General features: G+C 43.5%; 1 protein-coding gene across 2 annotated transcripts in view; it reads left to right on the top strand.

Moving 5' to 3' along the window:
* The first annotated feature begins 701 nt into the window (after positions 1–701).
* The window catches only part of MTPN (myotrophin), a 55,091-nt gene continuing 33,045 nt past the window's right edge, over positions 702–22,747 (top strand). The window contains exons 1-2 of one of the 2 annotated variants that reach the window (XM_027834473.3): positions 853–1,230; positions 2,035–2,064. In XM_027834473.3, the coding sequence (XP_027690274.1) occupies positions 1,159–1,230; positions 2,035–2,064 (102 nt within the window). In that variant the 5' untranslated portion in view covers positions 853–1,158. Of the gene's footprint in view, positions 1,231–2,034; positions 2,065–22,747 lie in introns of both variants that reach the window. The other variant, XM_007072305.4, reaches the window with a different exon arrangement.

Here is a 22,747-nt window from a genome sequence, read left to right as displayed (position 1 = left end):
GTACTTGATTTCAAAAATCAGTTACATTTACAAAGTGACAATTTATCACGTCATTTCTAAAACACAAGCACTTACATTGTGTTCAGTGGTGTGGAAGGTAGTTTCTATAACCGGTAGACATCATCCCAGTCTATAAAGAGTTTAAAATCCATGAGTCAGATTCTGTAGATCTGGGCTGTCCCACACACTCTGTCATGGGCAGAACCCTAAGCCACGTGGGTCCACTTGCAGGATCCTGCCCTAAATTTTAGACTGGAAGCAACAATTGAGGGACAAAAGAAATTGGGGGGGGAGGGGGCTGAACGAGGATGTAAATATGATGTTGGTGTCACTCTGTGCACGATTTTAGCCACTTTATTTTAGTTTACATTTTAAATGGTTCACTTTTCTGGTTTTGTGCCAAGTATCTAGGAGTCCCTTGGACGAGGTTTAGGACAGTGGCTTGGCTGAGCAGGTGTTTGGAGTCTGTTCCAGATACCGGGGCAGCCTAGAAAAGAGCGAATTGGGTTTCATTTGCTGCTACTTGGATTTTATGAACTTCAGTTGCCTACAGAGTCTCTTTAGGGAAATCGGGCCTATAAGTCCGGGTTTTCTAGCAACAACAAAAGAGATTAGCATCCTTCTTTATTTAAAAAAATAACCAGGGCAGGGGCCGAGGTAGAGTTACAAGGGAGCAAGCACCGAGGCGGGGAGCCCGCGGGAGAGCGGCGCTTAAGAGCCCTTGAGCCAGGCACAGCCGGGCGGCAAGCGCTCCTTCCCTCGGCCTCCGGAGGCGCATGCTCAGTGAGACAAGCGAGAGTCGCCGGGAGGCGCATGCGTAGTTTAGTGGTCTTTCTCTGCTTAGGGTGGAAGGGGCCGGGCTCGGGCTGACCGAATGAAAACCGGAAGCGGAAAGGCTGCGTGTAAAACCGCTTTTCCCTTCCGTTAGGCGGATTCCCCTCCCCCGCCTCTGTTCCCGGCGCAGAGCGAGAGCTGCAGGCCCGGAACGTTGTGTTATAACCGCCCTAACTGCCGCCCGCCTGTGTCCCCTCCCTTGGCAGAGCGAGAGCCGGCCCGAGAAGGCTCCCTCCCCGCGCCCTGAGCCGCGCTGCCCCACCTGCCCCTCTCCGTGTGGGTGCTGGGCCCTCGCCGCTCCCGCGTCTCTGTCCGGCGGCCGCGATGTCTGACAAGGAGTTTATGTGGGCCCTCAAAAATGGAGACCTGGATGAGGTGAAGGACTATGTGGCTAAGGTAAGAGTCGGGCGGGGCCCTGGTGGGGGGCAGCGCCTTGACTGTGGGCTTGGGTGTAGTGGCGTGTGTGTGTGTGTGAGAGAGAATAGGCCTCCTCTAGCCCCACGTTGCCGGGGGCCAGGCTGGGCGCTTGCAGGGGTGACCGCGCTGTGGGGGGCGGCGAGGATGGAGCGGGGCTGGGAGCTGTTTGCAGCCGGGGGCGCGCCGCGCCCAGAGGCGGGGCGGAGGGAGGGAGCGAGCATCGGGGCACGCGCGCGGGTGGGGAGGTGTCCGTGCCTGGGGGGTTGCGCCCGCCCCCGGTAGTGGCCGTAAGTCCTGCACAGGAAGCTGAGGGCTAGCTCGGTGCTGGGCTCTCCTGACTTACCAGGACTGTCTCTACGGCTTTGGGCTGGTCACGCTCCTTTCCTGAGGATCGGGACCCCCAACAGTATAGAGGGGGTAATTCTAATCTACCGGGCATGTCTCTTAGATCTAGGAGAATGGTAATAAACATCTGTGCAGTTACTGTAAGACCTTTCTGTGCGCTTCAGGGGATGAACTCTGCCCTCAGGCTGTTGCAGTACCATTGAGGATTGGGAATTGCACACGTTGGAGGTGGGGGAGGGAATTTTGCCTTGACAAATCTTCAAGATGCTGTGGGAGGTAGATATGCTCTCTGCCAAGATGGTAGAGATGATTCTAGCAGAGTTTCTCAAACTCATAGCATGGACCTGCATCTTAGTGTCTTGCAGGCCATCTTTCCTCCTGACAATTGCTTACAGTAAATACTTCCCTAATCTTACATGTATCTTTATTGTATTACAGGCAATAAGTGTTTTAATTTCTCTGAGAAAGGTAATTGTCTTGATAATTTATCTCCTCTTAACTAGAAATGGGTTGGTTTGATTTCTTTGTTTCTAGTAGCTTTTGTAGGCCTCCAGGTTCTTCTTTTCAGTGAATATCTAGGGTATCTGCAAAAGCTGTTGAAAGGAGCCAGCACTGTGTGAATAGAGAGCTCTCCATGGACCACTGTTTGAACACCTCTGAAGAATGTCAGATATACATTGATGGTACAAGATGCTTTAGCAATCTCCAACATTAGGAGCAATCTTGAAATGGAAAGTAACTAAAATGGGGGAAGACCTGTTTTTTGTTTTGCTGCTGATTGAAAGCTGTTTATTCTTCCTTTCCACCTCAATTTGAAGCCACCTTTATTTTTTTATGTTGAGTGCTTCTGATAGAGCATACTAGCTAGTGATAGAAAGACTTGACTTAATAGATGTAGTGATTCCTTCTTTCTCCCCTACCTATTAGGGGTGGCCACCGATTGTTGTGAGGAATTTTTCTTCTCCTCTCTCCGGACGCACATTCTGCCTCTTTGGTCCTCTTCCTTCTGCTTATCAAGCGTTTGTCTGCTACTGTCCATTGCTTTCCCACCACTAGCATAGTGTAGTCCTCAAGAATCTTACCAGAATCACGTAAACTTCATATTGCTGTAGCAGAGATTTCTACTCTGTATGGGAGAATGCTTTTTTCTGGCTGTGCACTCAGAAAACTGAGTACTGTTCCATTTTCCCCCTTCATCTCAATCCTGGTGACTCCCATCAGCACTTCTGAAATTCTTCCAGTTACCCTAAACAAAACCATCCTTTGTTCCAGTTTGCTGCTGTTCTAATCTTAGTTATGCACATTACCTCCAATGTTGCAGTCGTGCCCTTTCTTTTCATGTAAGGAGCCAGTCTTCTACCATGTTAATAACTGATTGGTAAATGTTTTCATGCCCTGACAGAAAACTACATATCATGAAAGACAAGTGTCAGGGCGGGCTTCACCAGTGAGGTACAGAAACAAAACCTTGCTGAGAAGCTCAGGCTTCTCTCCACTCATGGCCTTGTCAGTTTTAAAGATTCTGTACTTTGGATGTGCTGTTCTCTTTTACGTCATCCCCTGGGCTGGCTTTAAGGTGTTCAATATATCTTAAACTACACACTTTCATTTTCTGCTTAGAAGTGAGAAGGAGCCATAGGCCAATTATGTCCTTGCTGTTGTTTAGCTGAAGTGTAGCAGCACTAGAGCCACCTCTCGGCATACTTGGAAAGACAACACTACATTGGCTTATGTTGAGTTAATATTTGGAATGTTATTGGTCTAACTGTAAAGATCAGAAATGTTCATTGTTTAAAATGAAAGCTTAAATTCTGCAGAAGTTGAGGGCTTAGGCCTCTGTGTTTGCCCGTGAAAGCTTCCCATTAGCAAGTACATTTTTTAAGCCTTCCTTAGTGTTTCCTTTATGCTTAACATTGTTATGTTCAGCAACTGCAGTCTTCTATTTTGACTCTTCTATTTCGACTACCTAATTTTTACTGGAGATGGAGGAGTTGTGCTTTATTGTATAGGCCAGGGGTCGGCAACCTTTTAGAAGTGGTGTGCCGAGTCTTCCTTTATTCACTTTAATTTAAGGTTTCGCATGCCAATAATACATTTTAATGTTTTTTAGAAGGTCTCTCTCTATAAGTCTATATATTATATAACTAAACTATTGTATGTAAACAAGACTTTCAAAATGTTAAGAAGCTTCATTTAAAGTTAAATTTAAATGATGATCTTACACCGCCGGCCTGCTCAGCCCGTTGCCGGCCTGGGGTTCCGTTCACCTAGGCCGGCAGCAGGCTGAGCGGGGCCTGCGGCCGGGACCCCGGCTGGTAAGGGGCAGGCAGCCAGAACCCCGGGCAGGCAGCCAGAACCCAAGACCAGCAGTGGGCTGAGCGGGGCCGGCGGCTGGGACCTCAGACTGCAAGTGGGCTGAGCCGCTCAGCCCGCTGTTGGTCTGGGGTTCTGTTTGCCGGCTCCTGCCAGCCAGGGTCCCAGCTGCCGGCCCCAGTCAGCCCGCTGCTGGTCTGGAGTGCCGGCCCTGTCGACGTAGAATAGGCACCTACCTTCTCCCTGGTTCTCGCCATTCTCTTCCTATCTCTGCACTGAGATGAGGGTGGGAGTGTGCTGAGAACAGGGCTGGGAGTGAAGGACCAGGTTGGGGTGCAGGGTCTGGCCAGGAGCTAGAATGAGGGAGGGGGCTCAGGGTTGGGGCAGGAGGTTTGGGTGTGGAGTGCTTACCTGGGCAGCTCCCATTTGATGCGAGGGGTGCAGGTGGGAATGGGGGGTGTGTGTGCAGGAGCTCCCGTTTGGTGCTCAGAGTGGGAGTGGGGATGTGGGGGGAGCAGGAGTCAGGGTGTGGGGGGGTGCAGGAGTCAGGGCAAAGGGCTGGGGGTGTGGGCTGGGATCGTGGGAGTGCTCCCAGCCCCCTGCCCTGAGCGGCTCAAGGCAGGGGGCTGGAGGGGATATGCCCTGATTCCACCACCTTCCCCAAGGTCCCTGGAGCAGAGAGCGTGCTGTGGCTCCGCTTTTACCTCCACCTCCGTAGCAAGGGCCATCAGCCGCAGGGGCCATCAGCCGCAGGGAGGGAGAGAAGGAGGGGCAGGATCCTAGCATGCTGGGGGAAGAGGCAGGAGGAGGGGGAGGACAGCAGCGTGCCATTAAAAATTGGCTCACGTGCCACAGGTTGCCGATCCCTGGTATAGGCCATTGGATAAGAAGCAACAGCAAATTTTTACTTCTTTGCACCCTTGTTCCTTGGCTGTCTATGGCTAATCATTTCCCTTTTCCTTTTGAAAATGAATAGTGTCTATTGGCTTCAGATATGCCTTTGCTGGAGATTGTAGGATGGTAAGAATTCTGTGTGATCTCTCCTTCCCGCCTTACCCACTCAAATTCTTAAAATTCCATTACAGGAAGGCCCCATGGAATAAGGTCACTACTGTTCTGTTGGAGATGGTCCTATGTGCAGTAATGTAGAAGTGATTCTCCCTGGGCAGAAGGGAACCCAAACAGAATGGGGAAGTGGAAGGCATACATAGGGAAATAAATATGACTACTCAAAAGAAGTGAATGGGGGGTTAGCTTTCTGGCAGGGGATATACAGCTTTTACAGGGCTAGGTAACTTTCCCCCTCTCTTGAAATAAACCTTGTGTCCACACAGAAGTACTCGTGTTCCTTTAGTAAACGATTTAGGTAATGACAGGTAATTGGTTAGTCTCTAAGGTGCCACAAGTACTCCTTTTCTTTTTGATTTAGGTAATGTTGTTGAGTCTGTTATTCTAGCCTTAATCACTGGATGGGTGGAAGTACCGGTGCAAACATTTTATAATAATCTTTTGATCTATACTTATCAAAGCTTCTGTACTTTGATGGCTGAGACGGACATCCTCTCCAGGCTGGCCTGGAACATCACCCATGTTATTCCCCTCTAAAAATGCTGAAGTTTATATCCTCATTTGGCAAACCATCTAGTTTACCAGCTGTAAGACAGATCAGCAGGTAGTTTGTGAAACTGGAACTCTCAGCCAGCAAACCAGAGTTGGCTCACTGACTGAGAGTAGTGTAATGGGAAGGTTGGAGATGGGCAACATTTCTAGGTGGCATTCAACTGGTGGGCATGGCTGGTGTGGGATTCTTGGTTAGTGAACAAAGGTGGCTCAGGCTGCTGTGGAGTGCAGCTAATAGCTGTGCTTCCTCCCCCATGATGGGCATGGGTACAAAGAGGGCCTTGGATTGAATTAAGACAGTGCTAGTGAGGACAGAAGACCAGACACACAAGTCAGTGAACTTGTTTTAGGAACACTGCTTCCACCAGTTGATTACAATTGTTTGGAGCATAATATTAGGTCTTAGAACGAGCGAGAACTTGGATCTTGCTTGCTAAGGCTGTCTCGATGTGATGCAAATCTAACACAAAAAAATTGTTCTAAAGCACTGGTGGCTGGAACTATTCTTCTAACTGGTATATTTAAACTTCTAAACCAGTTAGAAGAACAGTTCCAGCCACCAGAACCTTGTCATACATGTTGATCCACCTGGTTTAAACCAAGTTAGATCCCCCCCCCCCCCCCCCCCCCCCCCCCCCGGGGTGATGGTAGGGCGTATCTACCCTGGTGAAAACAGCCAATGTTGGCAGGTTTGAGAGTTACCTTTATCCTGCTACTTTAGGCTATGGCTACACTGTGCATCTTCCAGTGTAAGTGTGTAGCCGCTCTTTATCACTGGGAGAGAGCTCTCCCAGTGACAAAATAAAACCACCCCGAACAAGGGGCAGTAGCTTCGTCAGCAGGAGAGCAGCTCCTGCCAACGAAGCGCTGTCCACACTGATGCTTTTCGTCCTTAAAACTTTTGTTGTCGGGCGTGTCTTTTTCACAGCCCTGAGCGACAAGTTTTAATGATGAAAATGCAGTATAGACAAAGTCTTATATTGCTCTCCTTAACTTCCCTTTAGTTGACTGAAAGAGTATTGTTGACAAGCTCCAGAGGGAGCAATGTCAACACTTGAACAGAGGGAGGAAGTAAAATCTCATAAGGGGCTTCTTGAGAGAGAACGAACCTTGTCAGACAGCTTCTCCAAAAACAAATTGGAAAGACTGAAGAAAAGAGCATGATTTGAAAGCAAATTTAATAGAAAAAGAGTAGCAGAAAGAAGGGTTAGGGTAGAGGGGGGTGGGAAGTAGTGGAAAGGGTTGGCAGGATTTTTTTAATTTATAAAAGTCAAGGACAAAAATGAGAATGAAGAAATTAGTTCATATTTTCAATTCTTTTGAGATTCTGCTCAATGTATCCCCCTCTTCGTTCCCAGGACAAACAGAACTTAACATCATACAAGATATTGTCCTCTCTGCCTTCTTAGCGCCACATACTTGTTACACTCGGCCCCAAGTTTCAACATCTTGTGGTCTGTAACATGAGCCAAGATTTTCTCGTGTTCAGTAGTACACTCAGTTACATCTGTACCATCCCAGTTTTCTAAGGGGATGGGGGTTGAAAAACCTTTTTCCTATTGTGTAATCATGATGGAGTCTAATATTTGTTATTCTGTGGCTTTTAATATTAAGATACATTTAATTGTACTGGGCCAATGTAAAACAATTTTCTGCAGTACACAGCATTAATCATAGTGCATAATGACAGGTCCAGCCACAACTGGTATGATGTGGAGAAGTACATGTAAGCTTGTTTATAATATGAGAAAAACAAAAGTCACTCAAAGATGGGCAGTCGTATCATTCACTTTTTCTTAAATCTGTTAGGTTGTGGATGGCGAACTTAGAGTAGGACATGAATGCAGCAGTAAGGGAACATCAAGCAAAGCCCTGCAAATGAGTGTAGGAATGGACTATAGAAAAGTTAATACTAACCAGAAAAGTCCTGACAAAAATTTAAATGAAAACACCTCCGTGGGCCAGGTGGAGATAGAATATATAGGCTAAAGGTATTAACTCAACCCTGTCACTGTTCAACAGTAAATGTTAAACAAGATCTGGGGTTTGGTATACAGAGACCACAGCCTGCTTAGTACCATGGCATACACATCATTGTATCTTTAATAAAAAGATTTTAGAAAAGAAGGAAAAATAGGTAAAGCTTTGAAATGAAAGCATTATTTAATACTTTACATTTTAGTAACATCTCTTGTTCCCTTTCTCTTTAGCTGGAGAGAGTTTTTTAAAAGGGGAAGGGGAAAACCTTGTTGACAGTCTCTTAAATGGTGGTTACTGTCCTTTTTGGGAAAAGAAAAGAAATTAGTTGGTATGAGCTGGAGCTGTTGCTGTTGAAGTCTTTTCATCCCAGTTGGTGGTTATGATTCAGTTGACGGTTATAGGGATGGTGATGTTATCTAGCTCTGTCTCTCTGGCCTGGTCTGGTCAGGATACTTCTCAGGATCAGGTTAATGAAGGCAAGGGGACCCTGGAAATGGTGGCAGTGCTGGTCATGATAGCAAAGCTTATTCCAGTAGTCTCTGTCTGTCCTTTCTGTTCTTTTGTATGTGACCCACAAAATCTTTCTTTTAAAGACCCCAAAAGAGTGTGATGATTGGAATAGCCCATCCCCTCATTATTTTGTCCACCTATTAGGCCTACTATCTGACATCAGTTTTATTTTATTAACTTGTGGCTCCATATCATTTGTTTTTAACAAGCATAATTTCAATAGTCCTTGGAGATATCAATGTTGCCTTTTTGGTTTTCACTAATTCAGTTTGTCAGTCTGGTTTTTCTTGTACCTGTTCCCATTCACATTTGCTGTTATAGGTTGTGACATTTTATTAATGTACTCACAGTTAGGGTGAATTTGTAGGCCCAGTTGCCACAACAGTGCCCAGATGTCCTAAGGTCAAAAGCATGTCCTAAGGTCAAAAGGTTTGACTTAATTCAGGGAAAGGCAAGTTCCATAGCTGAAAGACCTTCATAGATATTGCCCTGCCGGAGACCATTTTTTCCCCTCTCTCCTCCCCCCACCCCCCACCCCCCCCCCCCCCCCCCCAAAAAAAAAAAAAAAGCAAGAGGACTACAGGTCAAGTGCCTCTTCTGTCTGCAACTATCGCTGTGTCGCACAGGGAAGTTGTAGTCTCTTGGGTAGGTAGGTCCCAGGTCATTGAGTTCTTTATTATAGGTCAAAGTCAATACCTTAAATACCAACTGGAAAGCAAGAGGTGAATGATGTATATCATAGCAATATGATATGCACACAGAAGTATTTATTGATTAACAATTAGAAAGCTGAATTCTGCACCAACTTCAGTTTCAGGAAGGACTTAAGATCTCTTCTAACTCATGTAGAGTACACTGCTTCAAAAGGCATAAAATAGCAAGATCCATATCCAAAATAAAATGTTTCAACTTTCTGGTCATACAAAGGTCAGTGTTGGCCTTTGCTGCCACTTGTCTAGCGACTTTCTTATGTAGTATCTATGTATGTGATTCTTAGACCAGGTAGCTGGCTTTCATCATACTCAAGGATGTCCTTAATCAAGGATGTCTAAATAATTTCCAGTTGGCTCAGTTGTTCCCTGATGGCCTTCACCAGCCATGAAGGACATGAGTCTTGAGCATTTTAGTAACATGTACTTAGCACCTCTCATAGCTCAGATTATGAAAGAAACTCAGAGAAGACTAACACACTACTGAGGTTTATTTCACTTGTCACTTTTAATAATTAAGAAAAATCAGCAATTTGAGGTCAATCAGGTTACAGTTCTTACATGGGAAGAAGCATCTTATAGGAAGATTTAGGGTCCTGTGTGTTTTGGGGGTAAGGGGTAGGGGTACTGATCCTGTAAAGGCTGTGTCATAATGCATGTGCATAAGGGGGCAAATTTAAGATTGCACGGGCAACCTAAATTCTAGCACTTCCTAACATTCAAGTGCTCGACTTAGGTAAGCATGAATGGGGATCAAATTTATGAATTTACTGAATTTAATTTATAGCTAAATATTTTTAAAGCTGAAATCTAAGAAGTTGAATCTGCCAATTTGATAAGTATGGGTCAATATATGAATCTAATTTAATTAGGGTTGACCCCTCTTTACTGAGTGAGGAAGTGTTGGCAAACTGATCATGATGATGCTAGATTCCTTTTAGATCAGGTCTTGAACAGTATTTCTCAAATTGGGTGTTTGGCGCTCTTAACCAACCAACAGTTTAAATTGCTCAAAAGCACTTAATTATAGACTCAACAGTTTATAGATCAAGTTTAGGTACACCAAATGTTCTAGGCATGTACTGAATATGTAACAGTCTTGTGAGCAGTAGTCTTAGACTAGGGTTGAGGTACGTAGTTACACCATGTAACAAATCACCAAAATGTCTGATTACTTATCAATTCTTTAGTACCTTTAATACATTTATCACCCTTCCAGTACTTCTCCGAGCAGTAATGCTATTTTAAGGCACTGTTAGGAATGGAATCCCTGTTTGAATTGTTTGGTATGAATTGGAGAAATTTTAAGTATTAAAAGTAACTGCTTAAAGCTGTGTTTTGTGGTTCTTACAACAATTTACTTAGCCATTATTTCCCTTTTATAAACCTGTAACATTACTTACAAAAAAGTCAAAATATGATTCATTGGATTCTCATCAGACAGCATGTATACTCACCAAGAAATATTCTGTTCTTTAAAATAACTGAAAGAAAATCTCTAAAATGAAATCTCACCACTACTTCTTCTCAGGCCCGGTAACTCTTGCAGGGGGGGAGATTTGGACCTCACTTCTGCTCCAAATGTCCAGTAACATTTCTAGTTTTGCTGTAGCTTCGGTGGGTTCATCAACTGTGGGGTCCACACAGTGGCCTCAAGTTTATATACTCTGTTTCGGGGTCCATTGGAGGAGGGCAGTCCACTTATTTTCTATTGGACTCTGGTTGGGACAGTGTTCTGATTTCAGCTCTGTTTCTTTGTCATCTACTGGATACCAATGGAAGAATCAGTGTAATAAGTTTCTTCAGTTCTTTTCTTATCAGTAGAGCACTGCAAATCCATAGATATCCGCATCTGTGGACCATTTTAGTGGATTGCAGATACAAGTTTTGTATCCACGCAGGGCTTTTATTGGAGGCCTTTTATGTTTAAAGTGAGTTAAAGATTGTATTTCAGTGTTAATCAGACTATTAACTGGAATCCCCATTCATAGCAAGTACTTTTAATATTCCAAAGTTATGTCCTGGTTATCTTTCAGAGCCTCTGAGCCCTTTGGGATACATCTAAAATGCAATAAAATACCTGTGGGTGGCCTTGATCAGCTGGCTGAGGCTGCAGGGCTAAAAATATCAGTGTACGCTTTTGGACCCAACTCAAGCCCAAATGTCTGTGCTACAGTTTTATAGCCCCCAAGCCCGGCAAGCCCAAGCGAGTTGATCTGGGCTCTGAGACTGTGCTGCAAAAATTTGTTTATTGTCGTGCAGACTTACCCTGTGTGTGTGTGTTTAAAGTTGAAGGTGGAGGAAGTTTATCTAGAGGTGGTGACCTTTTTGGCCATACATGCCTTATGCAGTTACTTAGAGATACAAAATGGTGAGGTAATATCTTTTATTGGACCAGCTTCTTTTGGTGAGAGAGACAAGCTTTCAAGCCACACAGAGCTGCTCTTTAGGTCTGGCTGCAGTTACTGAGAATCAGATTTAAATCAAAGTGACTTCAATCACTACTCTTTAATCATGATGTAAATCAGCAAGCAGGAAACCTAAATTTAAATTTATTTTAACCTTGTTTTGCATTTGTACTTTAGTTTTCCCCTAAAGAGAGGTTGATTCTCATTGGTTGATAACCATTAAAACATCCATCACTAATTTAGTCTTTACACAAAAGCTGGTACTTCTTGCTAACCAGGAGTATACACAGTATCTTTACATTCATTTGAGCCATTGTATAGTTCAAGATAGTTATTTGGATTTTTTTCAGTTTTACGTTCATTGAGAAAATGATGGATGATTCATTTCTTGCATACTAGATTAATTTCTTAATAGTGATGTGTCAGGCTGTATTTGGATGGAAATTGGAATTCAATTACATTCACAAAATCAGCATTTTATAACATAGTTAAATAAAGGTTACATTAAATGTGCTGGATACATAAGAAAACTAAGTTTATCAAAACATGATTTGCATTTAAAACTCCTTTATTAAACAAAGGAAGTATTGTCTGTAGTTAGTATAAAGTGAGGTATACTAGTTTTAATCTTGAAAGAAATGATAACCAGAAACAATCAGTTCAGTTCACCAAGTTTTTATTTATAGTTGGATTGAGGAGAAAAACAAGCTTTCCTTCACGGGTCACTTGCTGGAGGATTCTCTGCTCCTTGAAGTCTTTAAACCACGATTTGAGTACTTCAGTAGCTCAGACATAGGTGAGAGGTTTTTCGCAGGAGTGGGTGGGTGAGATTCTATGGCCTGCGTTGTGCAGGAGGTCGGACTAGATGATCGTAATGGACCCTTCTGACCTTAGTATCTATGAAGCTATGAACTTCAAGGTTATGGAACTGACTGGAATAAACTAGTTGTGATGGGTTCGGTCACAGAGCTCCCCCTTGGGCCTGTCACCTGATGTGCTGGAATTACCTCTGAGCCCATTTTCCCTGCCAGCTTGGGACTCCAGAACCATGCCTTGTTAAGCCAGACACACTAGCCTGCTGCAACACAGACCCAGGTCTGGTGCACGCCCCCAAAGTTGCAGACTTTAACCAAAAACTGCCCAGCAGGTTACCTGCCTCCAGCACCCAGGCACCCAGCTACCTATGGAATCCAAACCCCAAATAAATCAGTTTTACTCTGTATAAAGCTTATACAGGGTAAACTCATAAATTGTCTGCCCTCTATAATACTGATAGAGAGATGCATGGCTTTTTGCTCCCCCAGGTATTAATCACTTACTCTGAGTTAATTAAGAAATAAGTGATTTTATTAAGTATTAAAAAGTAGGATTTAAGTGGTTTCAAGTAATAACAAAATAAAACACTCAAGTCTAAGCCTAGTATATTAAGAGACTAACTACAGGTAAATCTCACCCTCAGATGTTCCAATAAGCTTCTCTTACAGACTAGACTCCTTCCTACTCTGGGCCCAGTCCTTTCTCTTGGTACAGTCCTTGTTAGTTCCTGCTTTTCACCTAAGATACCTGCTGGAACTTTCTCATGACTGGGACCACCTCTTTGTTCTCTTCCACCCTCTTTTATATCTTTGGCACAAGGCGGGAAACTTTTCTCTCTCTGGATCCCCACCTCTCCTTCTAAATGGAAAAGCACCAGGTTTAAGATAAATTCCACCATTCTTCCTGGGCTGGCTTACAGGTACACAGGAAGGCTTGCAAGTAAACAGAGCCATTTACAACCAATTGTCCTAGTCAGCAGAGCCATCAAGATTCTAAACCATCTCCAGTGGCCCATACTTTGCATAATTACAGTATTCAGAGTAGCAGCCCTGTTAGTCTGTATCCGCAAAAAGAAAAGTAGTACTTGTGGCACCTTAGAGACTAACAAATTTATTTGAGCATAAGCTTTCGTGAGCTACAGCTCACTTCATCGGATGCATGACATAATTACAGAAGTACCTCAGAGTTCTACTTTATATTTCTAGCTTCAGATACAAGAATGATGCATACAAATAGGATGAACACACTCAGTAAATTATAAGCTTTGTAATGATACCTTACAAGAGACCTTTTGCATAAGGCATAGTCCAGTTACATCATATTTACATTCATAAGCATATTTCTATAAAACATTATGGAGTGCAATGTCACACTAGTCATTGAACTGAACTACCTGAATAAACTGAAATAAGGAATGTTCTCTTTGCTCCTGCAGAAGAGGCTATTGCAGTCAGAAGATGGTATAGTCTTCAACAAACTCTTGTTCTAGGTGCTTAGCCACTGACTTATACCAGTTCAGTGATTTGACTTTCTTTAAAACTTTGGCAGCAAGCATGTATTGCTTAATATTATTTTTATTTTATTTAAATTACTTTAATAGATTAGATATTAATATAGGTTGTCAGTTTTGAATAGGTTTATATTTAAAAAGAAAAACATAGTACATTTAAAAATTTTTTTTACTAAAAATCATAGTTTTTTTGGTTTTTTGTTTTTTAAATTCACCTTGTTGTTGGTTCCTGCTTTTGTGCTTCTACCATGAAAGCCTTGTAGGTTCCTTCATACCTGACCCAAATTGGAATATTTGGAAGTACATGGCTTTACTATATAGCTAGCCCTTCTAGTCAAGGAGGGGTGAATGTTTTACAAGAGGATGTAATCTTTTAGAGCCTTGAATGGGGGTTGTAATAAACCATTAACTCCATTTCACTTGAGATGCAGATAGCAAATTCTTGTTAACAGTAAACTTTATTGCAAGATTTTATTGGAAAATTGATATTGTACATACAACAAATATATTAAACAAGCAAAATGACCTTTCTTAAAAAAAAAAAAGTTTCCCATATGAGTTCAGACCTGAAAATTGTACTCTTTCAGTTATTGTGAATGGTAGTAAAGTCCATAGTCAAACCCTTTCTTATATTCACACCTGGTTATCTGTTTTCAGTACCGAACTCTGATGAAGCTTAAGTAGTTTCTTGTGGATTTTCTATCTATATATTAATATTAAGCTGTGATACGATGATAAATTTTCTAAACTACTTAAACACGCCTGAGACATTGCTGTAAAACTGAATTCTCTAATTGGTTACATCAAATGTCTACTTTGGATAAAAGCTAGTATTATTTGGATATTACTGTTTGTATTGCCCACGTTGTTTGTTTCCTAAACTGGAATGGGGTTCAACATTAACTGTGTAGACCCAAAAAGAAAAGGAGTACTTGTGGCACCTTAGAGACTAACAAATTTATTTGAGCATAAGCTTTCGTGAGACCCAGGAATTTGTTTTTGTGAATAGCTTTTTCATTTCATTCTGTCTTCATATGATTCCATGCATGTAGTCACACTGAAATTTAATTCCCCATCTGTGAGCATTAATCTCGCTGAGGAATAGTGATAATTCAATACTGTGAATAATCCCTTTGTTATTGGTAACACCAGGGAATACCCACATGAGATTTAAAAACAAAACCAAAAAATTCCAAAATCTCTTGACAAATGTAGAGGACAATATGCATATTAACTAAAAACCGGTATAATTCACTTCTGGATCACACTGTTCTCTAACTTTTACCTGGTGTTTGGATTTGAGGTACCAGTGGAATATTTTAAAGGGTGAGTAAGATCCAAGGAGTCTTGACTCAGGTACAATTTTGGATAACAAGGAAAAGTCGTCATAAATTGAACGTACTACTATCACTCAAGGAGTAAATTCCTAGAGAATGGAGAAGTGAAGAGTAGAGAAGCTTTTATAAGGGATTATATTCCAGAATATTAAGATACTGTATTTTTTCACGTTGCTCAGATTTGGTAATTTACTAAATCATGTTGAGAAACTTGTTATTGATATAGTCATTTATATTTACATGTTTCCCATGTGGTACAACTCCTCCCCGCCCGCCAGAAGTCTGACATTATTCTTAGATAGACACTTAATAGTTTTTTTTAAGAAGAAACAGAGTTCAAAGATAAGTGAAATCATTAGCTTTGTCTGGGACCATACTGATTTGTGTTTGGACAATTAAAAGGCATGCATTTTCTAATTCTCATTATAACCAGACATTTGTTTGCCACACTGCTATCTGATGTAGTTTCCCATACATTTTTGTGAAAATGGCAGGGGAGCTAACTTTCTGTAGACAAGAAGGCTACTTTTCCATACTGGTAGGCTGGGAACAGATCAGTAACGCTGATACTGGAGCTAGCTTGCTCAGATCTCAGCTGCTTCCTGCCTCAAATATGTCTGTCTGCCCTCTGGGCTTGGAGAATTTTACTAAATTGTCATCTGGCACCCAGGTGGACTGAAATATCATTTTCCACTTAGTATGTCTCTGCAGGGATAAACGGTCCAAAGCTGCAACAGTGCTTGGTTTTTGGTTACATTCTGTGCTAACTTTGGACAGCCACATCACTAGCATATAGAATTACCAGATGGGCAGCTCAGGGTTGTCAAAGAGAATGGGAACTGCAGTATGCTCAGCTGATATGTCAGGTGTGAAGATTTTCTTCCCCATTCCTCAAAAATGTTCAGTTATGATACTGTTAGATTCAGAAAAAAGTTCATGGCTTACAGAAAGTTTACATGTAGCCACCTCTAGTAACTGCACTTCAGAATCTTATTTGTTGCTCTACTTCTGATACTCAGAATTATTTTAGCTTGTTTCTATTCTGCTTTCTGTTGCTCTTCCTGTTTCACCCAAAGAGTGATACTTTAGTTCTTTTGAATTCTCAATCTCCTCTCTAACTCAGAAGAAAGTCTATGATAACAAGGTTTATTGGACAAAGGATTAAATGGGAATCCTTGAGTTAAGACATATCTTTAAGTAGCTTGAGAGAAGCTAGGCCACTGGTCCATGGATTCCCATGTCTTACCCAGGCATTTAAGTTCCAGGTGATCTTCTGTCACACGGAATCAAAAGAAGAAATGGGGTAACTGTCATTCTTCTACACTGTACAGTTGCTGGGGGTGGGCTGTTTTGAGACTTTGGCTATCAATTCAACAAACTATTTAATTGGTAATCAGATTTCTTGAACAGTCTTTCCCAACAGTAAGTCATTCCTTTTCTCTCCCTCACCCTCTCCCTCTCCCTCCTCCTCCTCCTCCTTTTCCCCTTATTTATTTTGGTCAGTGTTTCATTCCTCAGTCTATTGATGCTTCTCTTAAATATGGCTCAGGGAATGAGAGACCATGCTTGGGCTTAACTGTTATCACTAGGCCACCTCTTTTGGCTTGCTCCTTTTTCTGTTCCTGAACGCAACACTTACCTAGAAATGCCAGAATAAAATCTATGATAACCTGGTCAGTCTCACCCTGTTCCTGCTGTGCCACAGAGGAAGCACCATATGCAGGAGAAGTATAAGGATGTTCCACTTTTGTCAGATCTCATTTTTCCTCTAAATCACATTATTTTCTTGTTGCATATTGTTTCCTAGCAGGAGTGAAAAATGTAAAATTGACCAAGTTAGTATTTCACTCCATAATTGCACTGCAGGGAAAAATATTATATGCAGGAATGAACTTGAGTGGGGACTCAAAATTGGGGGTAAGGGGAAAAATACATGATGTCTGTAGTGTTCCAAACAATTTAAGCCCTTACCCATGTATTGGGCACACACATAGGGCTTGTCTAAATTAGCAATGTTAAAGCGCTGCCATGGCAGCACTTTAACATGGCTTGTGTAGTCCCCTCTAAAAAAACCACCTCCATGAGGGGTGTAGCTACCAGTGCTGGGGGCATAGCTGCCGGTGCTGGTGCACCGTCTACACTGGCTCTTTACAGCGCTGAAACTTGCTGCGCTCAGGGGGGTGTTTTCTTCATACCCCTGAGCGAGAAAGTTGCAGCGCTGTAAAGTGCCAGTGTAGACAAGCCCATAATCTTTTGCAAACTGAGTAGTTTTCATTGCAGTTTAAGATGGGTGCCAGTCACTTGCATAGTAACATGAAAAAACCAAATTACCCTCTACTAATTTGATTATCCCATACTTATCAAATCTTTGTAACAACTGGTGATCTAAAGGTGATGCATTGTATCTTAGCTATACTGATATAACCCCATAGTATAGATGTAGCCTACAGCAATTGAAAGGGTATTTTTGTTGCAACAGTAACACCATTTCTCTGAGTGACAGTAGCTAGGTCGATGAAAGCATTCTTCCATTGACCTAGCTGTGTCTATGCCAGGGGTTAGGCCAGTATAACTACGGCGCTTGGGGGTGGATTTTTCACATCCTGGCATGCAAAAGATATGTCAACCTAAATTTTTAACTGTATACCAGGCCTTACTTTTCTGGCTTGCAAATGTAGTGTGACAGGTTTCAGAGTAGCAGCCGTGTTAGTCTGTATTCGCAAAAAGAAAAGGAGTCCTTGTGGCACCTTAGAGACTAACCAATTTATTTGAGCATCCGATGAAGTGAGCTGTAGCTCACTAAAGCTTATGCTCAAATAAATTGGTTAGTCTCTAAGGTTCCACAAGGACTCCTTTTCTTTTTGTAAATGTAGTGTATTCAGTGCAGCTGAGAGGCTGAGAATGTTGCCACAAAGGAAACTTACTGGGGGACTTAATTTCACGCTTTACTTTAAACAGTCTTGTTATCGGCTAATCAGACATGAATAATAGATTTATGTTGCTATTCCAGCCAATACTTTAAACTTTGAGCCTGTGTTCATTGCGGCTCTTTATTTATCAATAAAATGTTGTTAATAATTGACTGAGTGGTACTAATTAGGTATCTATTTAAGATTTATTCCCTTGGAAGTATTTCACTAAATATTCTAACCAGGTGAGTTTCAATTTGCACTCAACACCAATGCTTAAAGTGTATGGGCTTTATTTTCATTTTTGAATTATGTGTGTGTAAAATTTCTACTTTGTTTTCTGAAGTCAGGAGAGCGGGACAAGCTTCTAGAAGCTCTCACTAGAAAATGTAGAGTTCATCCTTGTTCTATAGAAATACTCAAATGCTTTGCAGGGGTTTTTTTGTCTAAAAATGCTGATACAACAGCCAAAACACAGATGGCTCAGTGGTTCAGTTTATTTAGCAGTTTGTTTCTTTAGGTTGATACAAAGGGTTTCAGATTACATTTGATTAGAGTTGGGTAAATTGGATATTTGTTTACCATTGACATTACAGCCACCAAAGTAGACCTTTTGTTCTCATAAATCAACAGAAGTGTAATAGTGCTTAGTACTTGTATAGTACTTTCAAAGCCTCTTTACGTGCTTTTTTTTTTTATAACAAACTATCTCAAGATTTATTAACCAGGAAAAGGCAATAAGAGAGTTATTTACAAAGTTGAAGCAGATAAACATACTCATACAACTGAGTTACACTCAGGTTTCAAAAGGTAATAAAAGCTTCTATGATAACCAAGCTCTATATGTCCTTTAGGGCAAACCCATGCCAGGTACTGGGAATCTTTGGGGAAGCTTAGTAATCCTTGTCCCTCAGAGTCCAAGCAGCATAAAATATAAAGTTTTTCCTTCTTAGGGCCTTTTATTCCTCTCCCCCTTCTAATTCAAGTTGCATATTCAACCTTTGGGAGGAATTCAGTTGCATGTCTCCTCTTAGTGGAAGGAAGTGGGGTAGGGGGAGCAAACAACAAAGTATTTTGTCCTCTGATGTTCCACAATGGTTCCTCTGGTGTTGATGGACCACCTTTTGTTGGGCAGGAGAGAACACCTCCTGTGCCAAATTAGTATTTCACACTTGGTAATGCTTCTCTCCTGACTGGTGGTCTACAGTTACAGATCAAACACTTACAGATCAAACACTTAAATATTACCTTATGACACGGGATACAGATATTATAAGCGAGATTATTGCATTGCAGTAATTTACAAGCATTCCATAAAGTCTAAACACTAAAATATTTTATAACATACCTATTTTAACAGTACTAACACACAAGTGAACCAAACTGGCTCAAGCTATGTATTTGTGAGTGTTCAGTTGAGGCCTAGGCGCCTTGGCATTAGTAGGCACCTGGTCTGCTAGGCCAAGTAATTTTAACTTGTCAATTTTCCTGGGAATTCAAGGCCTTGTATTGTCTTGTTTTATGCTATGCCTGTTTTCCAGGCAAGGCATAAGTGCGAGGCTAGACATGGGTCTTACTTGCTTCTGACATAATAAAAATGCCTTACACATGAGTACTAGCACTTATACTGATGCTACACCATGTGAAGATTTGGTATGTTGTTTGCAAATAGGTATGCAATCTTCCTGTATGGATGTACTCTAGGAGTTCCTGGCTCCCAGCCCTGTCCTCAGTCACCTCGACTGCACTGCCTAGTGAAACTAATTGGAGAAAACAGGCTCTGAATCTACCCCAATAAACACTTGTCTGTATTCACCTTTTCACTGCCAAAAATACATTTCTTGACTCTCCATATCAGAACAGGTTTCAGAGTAACAGCCGTGTTAGTCTGTATTCGCAAAAAGAAAAGGAGTACTTGTGGCACCTTAGAGACTAACCAATTTATTTGAGCATAAGCTTTTGTGAGCTACAGCTCACTTCATCGGATCCTTTTCTTTTTGCATATCTGAACAGTCTCCTCTCACCCCTTGTCTGTCTGCTCAGTTAATCTTTTGAGCCTGCCCTACAAGAACTCTGTGCCTTGTGGTAGAGGCTGCTACTATTTTCACGTCTATTCTTTCCTCCTATGGAAGGTAGAGAGTCTGTCCAAAGTATTACTCCTGGAGGAATTCTGTCCCATTGTGCATGTGCAGAATTCATGTCCCACGCAGACTTTGCTTCCCCACAGAAAAATGACTTTCTGACAGGGAAGAAAATGGAAGCTGCAAGAGTGATCACGCACCACTCCCTAGCAGTACAGGTACATTGTTTCAGGCACCTGGCACAGCTGGCGGAGAGGTAAATCACCGTGGGGCTCGGGAATCACCCCAGCCAGTAGCTCCTACCCAGTGCCAGGATCAGCTGCTTGTCCTGGCTGGGCTGGAGGTGGGAGAACACTGGACAACTTCTTCCCCTGCAAGGAGTGGCTGGGGCTGTGTCAGACTCACCCCCAGAAACCTCTCCCAGCTGCAGGAAGCTCACCATTCTCCCCTGCTTCCTGCCCCCATCACTCCTTAGCTGCAGGGTAAGGGGTCACTGTATGGGTAGCTGCTCCACCATCTGCCCAACCCTGGTGCATCCAGACTTCCCATACCCAGACACCCCTGCCAAGCCTCATCCCGTACACCCAGAACCCCCCTAGCTCTTCATACCTGAACCCCACCTCACTGAACCTCAACCCCTGCATCTGGAACCCCCTGCTTCCAGACCCCCAGACCTGCACCCAGATCACCCCCCACTGAACCCCCTGTACTCAAGCCCCCACCCTGAAGAGCCTCACCCCCCCGCACCACCCTGAGCCCCCCATCCAGACCCCCATGCCAATGACCCCTAATTAGCTGCATCCAGCCCCCCACCCCATCAAGTCCCACTCCCCAAGAATCCCACCCTCCCTGAGCCCCAACCACTTTAACCTGGAAGTCCCTGCATCTGAAACCCTCCCACAACAAGCCTCTGCATCCAGATTGCCCCCACAACTAACCCCCACCCCCAGCTGAGCTGCCTACACCCAGAATGTCCCACACAGAACCCTCTCACCCACACCTGGATTCCCCACACTCTGAGCCCCATCACACTTGGAGCCTGCCTGGTTGAGACTCCCTGCCCCACACCTGGTACGCCTTGCGCAGAGGGGCAGGGCCCCAGGGTGTTTGTGGGGCAGGCCCTGGCCTTTGCTGTGTCAGGGTCAAGTGCAGCTTCACTGCTGAGTTCATGTCCCGGGGGTGGGGCTTCAGGATGATCTCCCACCTCCATGTAGCCAATGGTCTGTGCTCCCCACTGCCATGCTGGAGCCTCCACATTTATTTATTGACAAATAAAACTTGCAGAATTTTTTTTGACACAGAATGCCCTCAGGAGTAAAAGTATTTCTCAAGCCATAGGTGGAGGAGGGAAGGAGCACCTGGGTAGAAGAGGAAGTAAGCAGGGGTGGGGGGGACCAACCTCCTGTATTACTCATAGTTCGTTCTTTCTACTCCAACTTGAAACTAAGCTGATTTTGTCAGTGTCATTGCTTCCTTCCTTCCTTGCCTTGCTCCACCCTACCCACAAGACACAAGAATCAGAGATCAGTGAAAACTGACTCGACCAGCCAGTTTTCACTCTGTTGTAGCATGTGGAACCACTGAGCAGCAACACAAACAATGGATATTTTTAAAATGCACACGTAAGCGACGTCTACAACCACAAGTGCTACAGCAGTACAACCATAGCATCATAGTTATGCTTGTGTCATACCATAGTGTAGATTAGTGGTGCGCAAACTTTTCCAGTTGCGCCACTCCCCTGTACCATTAACAAAATCTGTTCGTGCCCCCGTTTATTACTGCACAGCCAAGGCTTCCCCCAGCTCCACTACTGAGGAAGAGCGGGACCAGGACCGTAATGGGGTTGGGGAAGGAGCTGATCTGGGAGTGGGGCTGGAAGCATGGTGCTCCCCCCCATGTCCCCCCCCACCCCACCTCCATCCCCTCAAGGGTGCTGGCCTGGAGGCAGAGCAGGACTGGGGGCTGAATGGGGTTGGGGGAGGAGCATGGCTGGGGGCGGAGTAGTGCTGGAAGCATGGCGCTCCCTCCCCATCCCCCATGGGGGCTGGCTCAGGCCCCGCCACGCACCCACCAAACATTTTAGTGGGGCGTGACCCACAATTTAGGGGCCACTGGTGTAGATACACACTACTGTGATAGAAGGCGTTTTTCTGTAACTGTAGTAAGTCTGTGTCCCTGAGTGATGGTAGCTAGGTTGATGGAAACATTCTTCCATTGACTTGTCTGCACTTAAACCGCAAGTTTAGGTCAGCTTGGCAGTGGTGCTTACGGGTGTGGATTTGTTCCCATGGACTCAAGGTCATCCTTTCCTAGACATCACTCTACTCTAAATCCCCATCAGAGTGCTGTTCTTTGTACCGACACCAGTAGCTGAGGCATCTTATCCCTCCAGAATCTGACCCTCCTGTTACAGATGTTCAGCAGACAACGGAGCAGACGGACTCTATATTGCCTCCTCTCAACACTTACTCTGCACCAGATGAGGCCACTGTCTTGGAACCATCCTCCCCAGTACTAGATGTTACAAAATGTACCAGGAATTTATGAAAAGGTAGCCACTTCCGTACATATTCAGATTGAACTGGTTCAGGATAATCCACACAAATTAGTGGATATTTTGCATTCTGCAGGACGTACTAGAGTGGCTATGCCTATTAAAGAGGCCACTTAGTCCATGAAAATTCTTTGGCAAACTCCCTATTCTGACACCCACTTCCAAGAGAACAGATAAGAGGTGCCAAGTTCCCCCACAGGACATGAGGTTTTTTTATTCACATGAATGCTGTGTAGGTGACCGTTCCCATTTTTAGGCAAAATTGATTTATTCTTTTGTTGCTGGCATGTGTGATCCTCTTTGTATGGGGCGGGGAGCCTACCAATATCCCACAATGAAACAAAGCTAAGACACCGGATGTACCCTCAACTCTCTTACCCACACCTCACCATTCCTGCAC

The sequence above is a fragment of the Chelonia mydas genome, chromosome 1 (genome assembly GCF_015237465.2).
Source record: "Chelonia mydas isolate rCheMyd1 chromosome 1, rCheMyd1.pri.v2, whole genome shotgun sequence".
Taxonomy (NCBI): domain Eukaryota; kingdom Metazoa; phylum Chordata; order Testudines; family Cheloniidae; genus Chelonia; species Chelonia mydas.
This window is presented reverse-complemented; position numbering and strand designations above follow the sequence as displayed.